The sequence below is a fragment of the Aegilops tauschii genome, unplaced genomic scaffold (genome assembly GCF_002575655.3).
Source record: "Aegilops tauschii subsp. strangulata cultivar AL8/78 unplaced genomic scaffold, Aet v6.0 ptg000777l_obj, whole genome shotgun sequence".
In the NCBI taxonomy this organism is placed as follows: domain Eukaryota; kingdom Viridiplantae; phylum Streptophyta; class Magnoliopsida; order Poales; family Poaceae; genus Aegilops; species Aegilops tauschii.
Window position 1 is genome coordinate 1 of NW_027333006.1, and position 15,439 is coordinate 15,439.

Below are 15,439 nucleotides of genomic sequence, written 5' to 3' on the forward strand. Positions count from 1 at the left end.
AAATACTTTAGGTTGGGAAAAATTATTTGATATAGCAGTGGGCATTGCTCGAGGACTTGAATATCTCCACAGAGGATGCAATACCCGCATGGTGCATTTTGATATCAAGCCCCACAACATTCTATTGGATCAAAATTTCTGTCCAAAGATTTCTGATTTTGGACTAGCCAAGCAGTGCCTCAATAAAGAAAGTGTTATTTCCATTGGTGGTGCAAGAGGAACAATAGGCTATATAGCCCCCGAGATTTATTCGAAGCAATTTGGAACAGTAAGTACTAAGTCTGATGGTTACAGTTATGGAATGATGGTTCTTGAGATGGTTGGGGCAAGGGACAAGAATATCAGCCAAAATAGTGAATCTACCAGCCAATATTTCCCACAATGGATTTATGAACATTTAGATGAATATTGTCTTAGTGCTTCCGAGATAAATGGAGGGACCTCAGAGATTGTAAGGAAGATGATAGTGGTAGGGAGGTGCATACAGTTGAGTCCTACAGATCGTCCAACAATGACTAGAGTTGTCGAGATGCTTGAAGGGAGCACAACTAACATCGAATTGCCACCAACGGTGCTCTTGAGTTGATAGGTTTGTATTGTTCTCCGGCACTTGCTCAAGTATTGCATAATTTGTGAGAAAGATTGGAAATTTTTAATTCTTAAATGATGGACTGAAAATTTAAAGACTTCCGAGTGCCATTTGTGTGTATGCAGTGGGGATTCCACCAAATTATTGACCGAGTGTGACCATATTTGTGGAGACATATTCTAATTGGGCCTAGCAATTGGCAGCTCATGACGGGCGTGAGGGCGTGTGCACGTTTTTTTTCTTCTTTTTTCTCCTGGTTTTGTTGTTTTTCTATTTTTATTATAAATTTTCCTCTCGGTAGTGTTTTTTAGAAAATTTGATTACTTTTAAATATACAAACTTTTTTAATTTATCATATATTTCTAATTCGTGAAAATTTCTTAAAATTTTGTGATTTTTAAAATTCGTAAACACTTTTGCAAATTCCTGAGTATTTTATTTTTTTGAACATTATTCCAAATCTGTCATAATTTTGAAAATTTATGAATCTTTTAAATCCGTGAATTTTTTATTTCACCAACTTTTTCAAAACTGAAAATGATAAAAGATAGCATTCTTTTCCAAGCCAGCAGGAGTGAACCAGAGGATTGTGGGCCGTGGCCCGTGCCCATTTTTGTGGCAACCTGGCCCTTAAAGCGCAAAATAGGAGCATTTTCTATTTACCGCGCATTGCGACTTAATATCGAGTCTTACATAGAGCCTACGAGCGAGTGGCTGGACTGGGCCATCTCAGTTTTGGTTTTTTTAGAAAGCATGCTTGTATTCAAATCATCAAATCTCTACTTCTAATGGACGAGTTGGTTGAATAGTCCCCACACTTTCGTCTGGTTTTTTTTCGACTGGTTTTTTTTCGTCCCACCTTCGTCTGGTTTTTTTTCGTCGTTTTTTTTTTCGTCTGGTTTTTCTTTCGTATCTCACCCCGCACGTAAAACTAACCTCAATCTCGATCTGTTTCATCTCAGCCTCCAGCCCCGAGAGGAGCCGCCGCCGCCGCCGAGAGGAGACGCCCCAGCCCCGAGAGGAGCCACCGCCGCCGAGAGGAGACGCCCCAACCCCGAGAGGATCCGCCGCCGCCTCCCTCGCCCGCGGCCATGATGACCGATCTGGCGTGGGCGCCGCAGATCACCCTCTGGTCCATGGCCTCGACCAGGTACGAATCCCTCCTCCACTTCTTCTGGTTTGGTTATTTCCGCATCTTGATCTGATTCGGGCGTGTGTGCAGTTTGCTATGATCTGGCGACGGGATGCAAGGAGAAGCTGCTGCGGTTTCAAGGGGCCGTGAGGATGCCCACCATGAAGGCGTGTCTGGGATGATGGAGGTGATATCCAGGCCCTGCTGATATCGGCCAGGTCCCCGATGCCGTCGACTGGCGGCGGCCACCGTGTCCTCTTCCATGGCGTCGGCGGGGCCTTCCCCTGCCAAGCGCAGCGGCTCCTTGGCTGGATCACCGTCGCACACCTCGCCGGCGTGGTCGGCAAGATCTGCATCTCGATCCTCGCCACTCTCCATCCTCTTGCAGGTAATAGGCTTTCCGCCCCCTCTTTTATCTCCCGCGTTCTCGTGTGCACGGATTGTGAGCGTGAAGGAATATTTCTCTTCTATTTCATGGTGCTGCTGTGCTCCTTCTGCCTTCACACTGCACATATATAGATTCTTCAAAGGAATTGGATGCTGATAATATCAACTTAGTTCCCTGAATGTGATATATATATATATTCTTCCCTCGCTTTGAATTGATTGCCCCAAACAATATATCTCTGGTTGACAGTCATGGCCTATTATTATTGTTGTTAATTTACAACACTCTGCGCTGTATTGTCCAATCATGGTCCAAACTTAAACCTTGGCTGTGGATTCATTGTATGTACCATATGCTGTTCATAGCTACAAAATTGCAATCTCTTGAAAATGTTCTTGAATACAGTAATTTTTTTGTCACATAACCCATATGCTGATGATAAAGTTTGTTGTATGAGCTTGTGGCATACTGATCCGACAGGTGGCAGGTATGCGTTCAGATGTTGCAGCTCTAAGGAAGGGTAGTATATGGCACATGGCTTTGTGGGTTGTTCGACAAGAAGTGTTTTGGGCATATTCGAAAGGCAATCTTGTCAAAATTGTACATCGATTTTCTTATTCCGCCATCAGCTTCTATTGATATGAGCGATACAAAAAGTTCAGCACTGAATTTTAGTATGTTAACTTGCAAGATTTCTCGTGACTATTTTTTTTGTTATAGGTTTATAAATTTCGAAATATAGTTGCAGCTTCACGGAATGGACGGCCCAAATTATGTTAGTGTCTATATGTTTACTTGGTGGTGGTCTAGCGTGAGTGACACCTGCATCTGTAACTTACCCATTGGATGTTGTTCGAAATCACCTGACAACACAGGTGATGCTTTTCTTCCTTTTGTGATTTGTGAATAACACTAAGCCAATCAATCAATCAATATAACTTCCAGTTAGAACTTAGAGCATCTTTACCTAACGCTTTCATGCAATGCAGCTTTACAGACCAAAGGAACAGGTTTTAGTAAGCTAAACTTTCATGTCTATAAAATTCTGCAGAAAACCACTAGGTATTACAAGGGCATCTTTCACACGTTGTCTACAATTTGTAGAGAAGAGAGTGGTAGAGGATTGTATAAAGGCCTTTGGTCCACCTTATTGGTAAGCCGTCTGCTTCTACTGAGAATTGTTTTTTAGTTGACTTCCCAGTAACTTTTATGAGTTACAGGGAGTTGGACCTGATATATCAATCAACGTTTATGTATATGAATCCCTGAGGTCTCATTGGCAAATGGAAAGTTGAATGTCAAACTGTGCGACCAATGATTTGCTATGGTACCTCCCTCTTCTCTCTTCTATGAACCCTATAACACACGTCTCAAATCTTAATTTCTTTTATCCTATTGCAGGTTAATTCCAGTTGGCTGTGTTAACCTACAGTAATCAATCAAGTCAACAAATATAACAATGATACTTTGTCTTCTGATTTTTGGTGGTGATTTTTTTTGTGACTGAACTAACAGGAGCTGAAGCATGTGTTCTTATTTTTTTATATGACTAGATGCATATGAACTGAAGCTCCATAATTTTCTTTTCAAGTCGACATTGGTGGCAACCAATACAATTAGCGTTATTTACAACCAATGAAGTCTTATAATTTTCTTTCTTAGAAATATACAGTGACACTGACTATCATTTAGTAGCTCTACCGGCACTAGCCAAAAACAATAATATTTATTTATTTAACCACCAAATAGAACAATAGGTTATTCTGCATTATGGGTACACAAATCACAACACTATATTTCAGCTGTAGAAATCTGTGTGGATGCCTGCTGATATTTTAAGCCTACATATTGCCGATTTGGTTTGAGGAATGCTTGAAGCATAATTTACTCCCTAATGTGCAAATAGCAGTATCATTTTTTGTCAAGAAACTGAGAAGACGGAAGAGAGTTGGTGTTGTCAGTGTGGTGAGCCTATGCGGCAACCACAAGGCTGAAGTCTGCTTTGATCGTTGTTCAAGATTTGAGCTTTGGCTCCGGTTTTGATAGCTCTATATCAGTGAGTTTAGTACAGTAACTATTTTAAGTATCTTTACTGTGCATAGTTGCATACATTTTATTCATGGATTAGTCTTGGTAATATTAACATTTGAAAAGCAATTTTTGTGTGACCATTTTTTCATCTTAGTATCTCCATCTACCAGCAAAAGGCAACGTGCACAAACCTGTATTTAACATGCAACATGAGATAGTGTGCATCGAAACTATGCTTATGTTTGTGACATTCATGTGGCATCTCATGCAGATAGATTTTATTATCCATTTCTGTAGCATGCAATGTTTATTTTCTTCTTTTGGTCCATAATCCCTCCTCAAAGAAATATAAGAGTGTTTAGATCACTAAAGAAGTGATCTAAACGCTCTTATATTTCTTTACATAGGGAGTACATGTCATGATTGTTGGATACACATGCAGACTTTCAGCGAGTTTTTGTTCTCGGACTTGGGATCCACAGTCCAAAGTTGATTGGTGGATCAAGTGAACTTGGTGCATCTCCATTCAAGCTGGTGTACAATTACCAGCCTGCTTGTTTAGCGCAGTCTCCACAATCATACAAGCAAATGAGCATCTGTGGTGGCTTTGGGCGCGTGTTTGAGGCTGGTCCGGTATTTAGATCAGAAAAATCAAACACTCACAGGCATCTGTGTGAGTTTATTGGGTTGGATGCAGAAATGGAGATTAAGAAGCACTACTTTGAGGCAAGGAAGATTTGGAGGAAATAATTCTTTAGTTTGTCTATTGAAGCGATGCTGACCAAGTACTGATTTTTGTTTTCAGGTTTGTGATATCATAGATTGCTAATTGTAGCAATATTCAAACACCCAAATGAAAATTGTCAGAAGGAACTCGAGACAATAAATAGGCAGTATCCATTTGAACCTCTGAAGGTAAGACATTACTCCTTACTGTTTTGTGTTGTTATATGTGTGCTTTTGCTTAATTTACTGTCTCAACTTCTTCTAATTTATATACAGTACCTAGAGAAAACGTTGAAGCTAACGTACGAGGAAGGGATTAAAATGCTCAAGGTACTAACATGTACTTTTATGTATGTCTATGATATCATTATTGTGGCGTTGTATACAATATGCTCTTTTTTGTTGTTCTCACAGTATGATCGATACTAGAACTTAATAGCCCAATTATATTGCATGAAAGGCCTTTGTTGGAAATGATAAAACAGCTAGACAGTGAAATGCCGACCAGCCCCATGTCACTCCATCCCCATGGGCGACCCTAAGCCCGGCGACCCCCACCCTCCTCCCCTCACCGTCGCCGAGCGGGCGGCGGCGGGGACGGTTCCTTTTCTCCGCGGTTGTGTCCTCCATGAGTTGGGGAGCTCATGGGGCGGGCGGCAAGCGGAGGGCGACGGCCAGCGCGGTGTCGTGCCTCTTGCGTCGGCGGATGTGGTGAGGTGGGTGGCCTAGGAGGCGTGGGCGACTCGGTTGCTGGGGCAGCTGCCCGGGAGCGGGCTCGAAGGCTCAGATCATGGCGGTCCCGATCTGTCCGCTCCGGCCATGGGGCTGGCCGTTGGATACTGTGACATGGGCATGGTTGGGCTGCGTCCAGGCCGTGCTTACTGCGTGAGCTTTGGCTTTCGTGGTGTATCTGAGGCTCGGTTGTGTTGTGTTGTGCGTTGGTGTTGACTCGCCTCCATGTTGGTCGTGCGGATCGATCGAAGGGCTCTCGGAACTGGTGGTCATGGTTTGCTGCTGCCCGTATAGCGTGGTCTTGGCTTGCTCTCGATCCGCGGTGGCTGAGTTCCTTCCTCGGGGCTGGGTTAGGTCGAGGGGCTTAGGACGAAAGTCTTGGTTTGATGGGCGTTGAAGGATACCAGCGACCATGGCGTTGTAGCTCCCTCCTCTTTGGAGTTGTCATCGATGAGTTCCTCCTCTTCACTAGACCATGGCTTGCTGGTTTTAAGGGTTGCCGTGGGGGTTGTTGGTGTGGGCGGCCATCTCCTGAGGTCTGCCAGCTGTTGTGGGTCACTCTGGGCGAAATCTTAAGTCTTCGAAGGGGGTCGATGACCGCGACTTACTTTGTCCGTGTCAACAAACAATTCGAAATACCTCGACTTTTTCAGAACAGGTCCGAGTCAAATAGCAATGATTCGAAGCACTTCTTTTTCCATTACACTATTTCAGAAACCTAATGACTCGATTGTATGGATATGGAAAATACAGGATTTCCGATCCTAGCGGGAAAAGGAGGGAAACGGCGGCGCCCTTGGGCGTCGTTATCCTTCTTGAAGGCATCTCGGAAGAGTTCATCCACTCATCTCTGGGGTGTGGGCAAGTTGGTGGTATAGTTTCGAGTTGGCTGATGTCGGAATTGTTGTTTCTTTTTTGTTTCTCTTCTTTTTTCGGGGCTTTGCACAATTTTCCCTTTTAAATCGCGTGGTTTTCGGCCTTGTTTTCCTCATAAACAGGGCCATTCTGTAATTTTATTTTCCTCTCTTAATGAATTGGGCAAAGCTCCTGCCTTTCTCCTAAAAAAGGCCTTTGTTGGGTAGACAATACATCTACATATAACAACTGTGCAGACTACAAATGTTTTCCCCATTCCTTCCCAAATTAGAAAAGGTATAATTAAGTTCAATGACATGTGGGTTTACCAAGGTAACCAATCAAGCTAAACTGGATTAGCATTTTTTTTCTACTCCCTCCGTCGTAAAATATAAGAGCGTTTTTGACACTATACTAGAGTCAAAAACACTCTTATATTATGGGACGGAGGGAGTAACTTCTATGAATGCCACACAAATTGTAAAGGTAATTTCTATACATGTGTGTGATTTTGCAGCATACCAATGAAGCCTTAAAAATAACTTGGATTGGTAAAAAGTAAAATTAGACGGTGGGAGCTGTGTGAGTACGCAAGTTGTACCTTGTCGGTTTTGATGACAAGAAGTCTCTCTATGAGGGCATCCATAGCTTGATGATTTTGCACCTCTAAGATTGCCTTTAATGATTTTCTGTTTGCCTTTATATATTGCAGGTTTCATTCTGGAATCCTCTAGGCAGGGTGCTTGCAATCCCCTACATCTCGGCTGCAACAAAAAAGACCCAACGAGGCTGTTGTTTCAAGCTCAGACCCTCTTCATTGCACGCGGTGCTAGAAGGAGAACTGGGTTGTGGTGGTGTTGCTGGTCGTTTTCCTTTTTACTTTTGCACTTTGGCCATCATAAACGACACAGGCTTGCTCCCCGGATGGATCTCTTTCTCTCCCTGGATCTTTTAAACAGGTGTTGTGATTAAAATTGTGATAAATCAGTGTTCATCACTATTCTTTTTGGACTTGAATAGATCTATGTCTAAATTACACATAATGTGTAGGAGAAAATTACTATAGCTGGACTTTCATGTCTTTCTTGAATCCATGGCAAAGCATAGTCACCTTAGTACTATGTTGCTTTGCACATGTCTTCTCTTGGCCTTATTAAAGATCTTGTTTCCATGGCTTTAAACACAAGATGATATTTTTGTAGCATATTTCATATAAGTTTTCCTCCTATAAGGCTATAATTTCAAATTCAAGCCCACCCAACACACAAAGTTTCTATCTTCTTATTTTCTATACAAGTAGTAGCTTGCGCAGCGGTGGTGTTGATGAACGACACCCAATGCAGAGGCGGCAGTTACCATAGGGAAGAGGTCAAGAACATCTAGCTCTTGTGGTGTTCCTCCTCATTGTTGTCATCTCCATCAACAGCAACAATGACGACCGGCTCATGGGACGGCTACTAGAGAGGGAGCGAGGAAGGGGGAGACAGATCTTTCAGGTACAATGGTACGACAACCATGTTTTGAAATATCAATGAGATTTGGTGCTAAGTTAGCATCGTGTTTTATCCAATCTATCAAACACCATAAGTTTCATGTCGAATGTGTTTTAGAAATATGTTCTTCCATAAATATGGTTTTAGTCCTTCATATTTTAGTATCGTTGTAAATTTATCCATTCACATATCACTCTGAGAAACATTTTTAATTGGGGGAAGGAAGAATGGAAGAAAAGAAGAGTGCTTTGACGTAAAAAAAAAAGAAGTCGTCAATATAGCCCGTTGCAACGCACGGGCGTTCTACTAGGAGATGCAAGTGAAGTGGAATAATGAAAATACATTGCATCAAGTACATTTTCCGATTGTTACTGTAATTTTTTTCTATACATGTGAAAATGGAAGTGCATTATGCTTATGTATGCAATCAAAAATAATAATTAAAAGGCCCGTGGCAACGCATGGGCATTGTACTAGGGAAATAAGACGAATAGACATGCAGACTAAGCTCCATATCCAAGGGATTTTGGTAGTACATGCCATGTTTATGCTCACTGTTGAATAGTCTGTATATAACTATTTATGCAATACTTGGACCATAGGAGCAATTCATTCTGTATATTTTGCTGGGGATTGTGCCTTGCAGTCAATTTATAGAAGGGTAAGATGTATCGCAATATCTTTGACTTGCATTCTCTGTGATGTCAAGTAAGAAAATAGAATATATACTCTTTGAATTATCTTTTCTTTTTTTCGATGTCTCTATCTTACTTCTATAATCCAATTGGCATTCTCTAGAGTTTCTGTTGATGAAACATTTGTTTTGTGATGTGAGGAGGTTCTGTTTGTGACTTTGCAATCAATATTCGTAGATACGGTTCGTAGATCATGATATCTGCACAATCTCAATCTACTCCTGTGACCATATATTGTATTAATGGGTTGTGTCAGGGTTATTTTATCAACTGTTGGGTTGTTGATCTACATTACGGTTTAATTCTTACACGAATTAATGTTGACTCGATTCTCTGTAGTAGGTTGAGAGGCTTCTCCTCTCATGATTTACTCTGATTAGTTTGCCTGGCTCCATGCTCCTCATGATTTCTTTGAATTTTTCTGTAGGAGCTCGGTCAAAAATCACCTAAGGAAAATCTGTCGTTCTTCTCTACAAGGGTTGCATGTGGAATTTGAGGAGAATCTGTGCACCAGCATCCGACTCCTTGATGTTGCTCTGATCATATTGTGTAAATATATTTCTAATAAAGCAATCGCCCGATGGTGTACATGTTGTAAATAACAAGATGTAATCATCAAGTGTGAGAGATGGCAACATCATGATGGGATGGTATGTACTGTTGTGCTCATCAATAGAGTTAGATCACTTTTCTGTCTGAGAGTCGATTTTTTTGTGTTAGATGGATTGACAAGTACCAAAGATTGATGCCAAGCAGAACTAAAACCTGTCCATGGATTACCTTCGGTCCCGCATTCCAATCAACAGCATTGGGCCGAGCGAGCGCGCGGGTGGCGCAAGAGGCAATGGGCAGCCGGTGGAGACTGAGTGGTGAGCGGCGGTGGCGAGGTCGAGCAATTGGCACCAGCGGCGAGTAGGCAATTACCGTGACGGGCGAGCGGACGAGGCGTGTAGGTGTCACGATTGCATCACAATTGGAATAAAGTAAACAATGCATACGTGTGGCTATTGACTGATTTTGTGTGTTGTGTGCTTGTGTTAACAGCCAGCCAAATCAATCAGCCAAGGGCCATTATGTACGTGAGTGTGTTAACAGTGGGTATATCTGAAGATTATTTCTCAACTCGGCATGTGGGTAGAGACTAAAAAGACGATGCCATGGTAGCATGGCAGACCTGGCAAGTGCCACGAACATCATGATATTCTTCCTTTTCTTAATTCCTTGATTTGAAAATTAATTTGCTCTGCATGTATAGGAACATAGCAGTCGGGCAAACGACACTTTGGCATCTTGATCTATCAAGGGATTTTTTTTTACTTTAGAAAATGTGGGTTCGGATTGGTCTGTTGAGTTATGGCTGGCTGATCGGAATAATTTTTCTATTTAAAAAATGTAGCAAATAGCATTTCATTAGAGATTGGTCTGTTGAGTTATGGCTGGCTGATCATAATAATTTTCCTATTTAAAAATGTAGCAAATAGCATTTCATTAGAGATGGCTTTGCAGCAAATTGCAAATCACGCAAACCAAGCCATCGTCGCCTCGTTGCTCTCGCCGGGAGCGACAACAACCGCCGGTCTCTTCTTCGCCTTCTTAGCCGGCATCTCCTCCATCCGGATGCCCTGCGGCACGAGCCACTCCGCCACCGAATGGGACTCGACCTCCAGGAAGTTTAGATCCGTCTTCGGCCGTCCGGCACGCCACACCGCCACGTCGTAGGCACAAGCAGCCTCATCGGCGGTGGGATACGTGCCGAGCCACCAACGCTGCCCGGCATCGGAGAACTCCAGTCCGAAGGTCCCGGAGGGCTTCGCCCTCATGCCGAAGAAACCGGACTTTCCCTTCGGCGTCTTCTTCGGCGCCATCGGGGAGCGGGCGGCGGCCAAGCGGGGAGCGGGGCGGCGACGTGCGGCGCGGGGCGGACGCGGACGGAGCGGGGCGGCGGCGTGCGGCGCGGAGCAGAAGCGGACGGAGCGGGGCGGTGGACGGACCGGAGAGGAGGCGAACGGAGCAGGGCCGGAGAGGAGGCGGACGGAGCGGGGCCGGGCGGAGGATGGACCGGAGGCGGAGGCGGCCGGAGAGGAGGCGGGCGGGGTCGGGGCGGCCGGAGCGGAGGCGAACGTGATGGGGCAGCGCAGCGGTAGGCGGCGGCCTAGGCGGGGTGGAATCAGTGGTGGGGATCTGGATCTACGACGGGGCGAGACCTTAGAATGTTAACATGTAACTCTTGCAAACTATTTCAAAAGCCCGTGGCAACGCACGGCCAGTCTACTAGTAATACATAGTCCTTGACACGTACAAGTAAGCACACCCTAACGCACACACAAAAAACTAGAAAAACAAAGAGCACTCTAACAAGTAGTAAAATACAAAGTGTTAGAGTTGTGTCGAATATTATTGTACAAAGTAGGTTATAGTTGCACTTGGTTTTTGAACTATGTGTAGACAAGGTAGTAGTTGTGTCCTAATAGGACACTTCTATCCTAGGCCTTTCATATATATCGAGGGTTGACACACGATGTAACCTATGCCAACATAATAGCACATGCACGCAGGGGAGGCGGTGGCGCGTGTTGACGCCCGGGTGGCCGGTGTGCGGTATTGTAGCGGTGTCACGGGGAGTAGCGCCCGTAGTCAGGCCCCGGGGATGTAGTCATGATGGTGAACCTCGTTAACAAGTCTTGGTGATGTGCTTGTGTGATTGCTTGATCCTCGGTAGATCGATGGTGCGCTTCGGATTCATTCTAACCAGTAGTATCATGAGCAAGGTTTTGAAGAGGTTTTGGATCGTTGTTGATCAAGAGGAAAAGCTCCGATGGTCGGTCTTGAAGAGAGGCGTCGTGTTCTATTCCGATCTACTGACGGTACGCAGCAGATAAGGTCTGATGTGAAGGTCAGATGGTCGTGACACGGAGGCCAAAGCAGCAGGTTTGGAAGCAATCGGAAGCAACCAAGGCAGCGGCAGGTCGGATCTGAAGCAGCGGCGGCTAGGGCACGGAGCGCAGCGAGCGTCGCAGGAGGCAGTCACCAGGGCGGGCCAAGGCGTGGAATTTTCTGCGGGACGGCTGTATTTTGGTTTTCTGCGGGACGGCTGCAGGCCCAGGTGCTGGGTGGCCGAGAAGGTAGCGGTGCTGCTGATCCTGGACGTGTACGTCATGTATACGTGTGCCTTGCTTGGTGTTGTGCAGACACGTGGTTTGTTTTGAGAAAACAAAGTGTTGCTAGGTCCAACACGTGTGCACAAGAGTGGTTTGGCATGGATCGAAAGGATTTGATTCTTTTCTGCTAGGTGCGCGGAGAAGCTAATAAATCAAACACGAGCATAATAATTTGCAGACGAGGGACTTGTCAGATTCAAGTTTGCATGAAAGTTTTGCTAGGTTGGTTTGATCAGATGGCTTGGAGCGTGTGGAGAGGCAACAGAGGACGTGGACAAGCGTGTCATGTGGATCATGCATACACAGGGCGTCAAGCAATGCATGGAGAAGTGCGGGCGACACGACGCAGGGTGGAGCATGGTTGTAGTCGGATAATTTCGGCTGGGTTGGACTGGACAGTGACAGTCTGACGGATCGGCAGGGATGTTGGTCAAAGCAGAAGACGGCGGTGATTTCAGTGATGACGGCATAAGCGCGTGATGCTGATGGTGGTCGAATTCTGGGGCGTGGAAACACGTGGTGCATACCTGAGGGCTTGTGCGGCTTCGACAGACTATGTCGCGGGGTTGATTCAAGATGGTGCACACATGAGAGAGCTTGAAGTCGACGGGGCGCGGGGTAGCATGGCCAGCTACATGGAGTCATGTTGAAGGTGAAGCTGGAGTCTGATGGATGACTACACTCTGTGCTGATGGAGGGGCTATGACGTAAGAATTCGGACAGTCGAAGCCTATTTCAGCGGGATAGCGAGAGACACATGGTTCAGACTAGTTACCAGTGGTCTGATGGAGACGTGATACTCGACATCGGTTAGTGATGATCGATGGTTCTCTGCAGTGGGGGTTAAGTGGTGTGGGTTCGCGACCCTTGAGACTCGATCGGGACAGCAGAGGCTCGACGCGGTGATAGCGGCGAGGTATGCGGTAAGCACGGGACACAACGACAGGCCAAGGCACTAGTGGTCAGACATGTGGTCAGACAAAGTGTGCAGGGGTGCTGAAGCAGTGTTGGAGAGTACCGGATTCTAGTTGGTGACTGGGTCTATCGGTGCCGGTTGATGGACAGGAGTTGACCATGGAGAATCTGAGAAAGTCGCGGAAAGTCTGAAATTGTCAAAAGCTGAGAGAGTACATGGCCGTATATTCTGTGGTTTTCAGTGCACATGGCAAAGTGCGGATGACAAATACAGAAGGAGGCGGAGTGCTATAGTTGTGGGACATGCCAGAGACTATCCGGAATAAGGACGAGACAACTGTGAATTTGACTCATGATGACAAAGGGCGACGGTGAAATTTCTTCAAGTTTTAGACAAGGAATCAAGAAAGAGCAGTGACGTTGAGTTTAGGTAACTCCTATATGTAGCATCCAATATGTAAGTTGTTCACTTTCATGCAGACAGTGGTCGGTGTGTGATGGCGTTGAGTGGATACTCCAGAAATTGGGAGCCCAAAGTAGAGTAATGAAGAACTTAATTTTTGCTCGAGTGCTGACTGTGAAGAGGACGAGAAGGGACTACAGTTGCAGGTGGAGTCACATGGAGTCTAGGAGTAGCAGCAGTGCTCATGGTGTATCTCAAGTGCAATGTACATGGAAGTTCGATGCATGGATGAATTCAAGGTGCTGGAGAATATTCGCCAAGGTAGAGTTGTTAGAGTTGTGTCGAATATTATTGTAAAAGATAGGTTACAGTTGGACTTGGTTTTTTAAACTGTGTGTAGACATGGTAGGAGTTGTGTCCTAATAGGACACTTGTATCCTAGGCCTCTCATATATATCGAGAGTAGACACACGATGTAACCTATGCCAACATAATAACACAGGCACACAGGGGGAGCCGGCGGCGTCTGCCGGCGCCCGGATGGCTGGTGTGCGGTATTGTAGCGGTGTCACGGGGAGGAGCGCCCGTAGTCGGGCCCCGGGATGTAGCCATGATGGTGAACATCGTTAACAAATCTTGGTGACGTGCTTGTCTGATTGCTTGGTCCTCGGGATATCCCTCTAGTAGCAGCACAAAGAAAGAGGAAGAACGGCAACCGAAAATCATACCGACGAAAAAGGAAAAATCTTTGTCTTCACACAACCACCACCCATCCAAGGCCTAAACCGGTCAGTAGACCTCCAGACACCATAGCCCGCGACCTCAACGAAACCCGGGGATCTTCGACCCCGCTGGCTCCTAGACGAATGCAAGAGCCCCACCTAATCGCGAACGGAGCCCGAGGAAACTTATTCAGACGCGATGCCGCCGCAACAGCCTCGACATCATCTCCTTCAACACTAACCCTATTGAGAACCCATCCGATGCACAGCTCCGAGGTTCCCCCTCCCTCCCGCTATCGGAGTGGCCGGCGAAGGGAGAGGGAACCAGTGGCAGCGCCGACGGCACTCGAACGTGGTCGCCTCCTTTTGTCTGTGTACGAGTAGCAATGTGGACATGAGTCGTCCATCCTATTTTAGCTAGGTAGTGCGTCTACACGTTCCAGATTTTGGAAGCTTCTAATTCTTGGTTTTTAGTTTTCTTTTTTTTCATTTATCTGTTTATTTTCCTTGATTTTTTGAGGATTTTTTCTTTTAAAAAAAGTTTAGAAAATTTCAGAAGTGGTCGTGCTTAAAAGAAAAAATCTTCCTTTTAGGGGAAAAATCAAGATCTCAAAAAATCAGAATTTTTAAAATTGTTCAAAAAACTTAAAAAAATTTGTTCACAAAACATTTTCTAGAAAATGCGCATGTTTTTCATAAAAATGTTGTAAAAGTGGCAAAAAATGTTTATTTTTCTTAAAATTAAATAGTTTTCGTGTTTGTTTTTGAAACCATAATAATTTTCCCGTTTTTATAGAAAAGAAAGTAAAAAAACATCCTTAAAACAAGTAAAATTAAAAAGATCTAGTTAAATCACTAAATACCAGCGGACGACAATGTCACTGCTAGCGGACGGAATGGTCCGACCCATAGCGGACGTTCTATGATTCATTCCGTCATTTTGACGCACAGAGTGTCTTATAGGAGCTCTCCTCGCGAAGAGCAGTGAATAGGGCCACTGACTCTGTACATTTTAAAACCAAGCTGATAGAAACCAAATCGAGCCTATTTTTCTTTGGTTAATACGATTTTTTATTTATGGTATGGTATAGAATCTAGATAAGGATGAAGAGGGACCTTGGGCGGCGCATGGACATCACACGAAACGTGTCACCAGGGAGTGTCAAAACCGTTGTTTGTTGGAAAAGTCCAAAATAAACCTTAATTTGTAGGCGAAAGCTAAATCGAGCCTGAACTTCTAATCCTCGAAATCAGCACACCAAACAATCTGATCCCCGTCTATTTTAAACCTAGAGCGTGTTTACAGGGATTGTCAACGTGGCATCAGATTTCAAAACATGTTCCACATTTTCTTGAAATTTTCAATCATTTTGAAATCAGAATATTCCTAAAAGCATAAGAATTCCAATTTTTTTTGCAAAAATGTGAACAACTTTTTGGAATTATGAACAGTTTTTGAAACCTGAATAAAATTTAAAGTGCAAAAAAACTTTCAAAATTTGTTCCAAGTTTTTAAAAAATTAGAAAGTGTTCGCATTTTAAAATTTTGCTCAGGTTTCAAAATTTATTCACATTTTTTAAAAAAATTTATGTTTAAAAA

At 44.4% G+C, this 15,439-nt stretch overlaps 1 protein-coding gene and 2 long non-coding RNA genes across 3 annotated transcripts; all 3 read left to right on the top strand.

The window, feature by feature from the left end:
- Positions 1–7: 7 nt before the first annotated feature.
- LOC141034341 (PR5-like receptor kinase) lies at positions 8–1,615 on the top strand (the record flags this gene model as incomplete). The annotated part of the gene is made up of 2 exons (XM_073506309.1): positions 8–589; positions 1,552–1,615. A coding segment is annotated over one exon (579 nt), but the record flags the coding sequence as incomplete, so codon positions are not given.
- A 1,708-nt stretch (positions 1,616–3,323) lies between these two features.
- On the top strand, positions 3,324–3,673 carry LOC141034340 (uncharacterized). Its single transcript, XR_012196092.1, has 2 exons — positions 3,324–3,436; positions 3,511–3,673. It is a non-coding gene; the product is annotated as an uncharacterized lncRNA (long non-coding RNA).
- A 1,151-nt stretch (positions 3,674–4,824) lies between these two features.
- LOC123494632 (uncharacterized) lies at positions 4,825–7,534 on the top strand. Its single transcript, XR_012196091.1, has 4 exons — positions 4,825–4,866; positions 4,946–5,055; positions 5,143–5,196; positions 7,166–7,534. It is a non-coding gene; the product is annotated as an uncharacterized lncRNA (long non-coding RNA).
- The last annotated feature ends 7,905 nt before the right edge of the window (positions 7,535–15,439 follow it).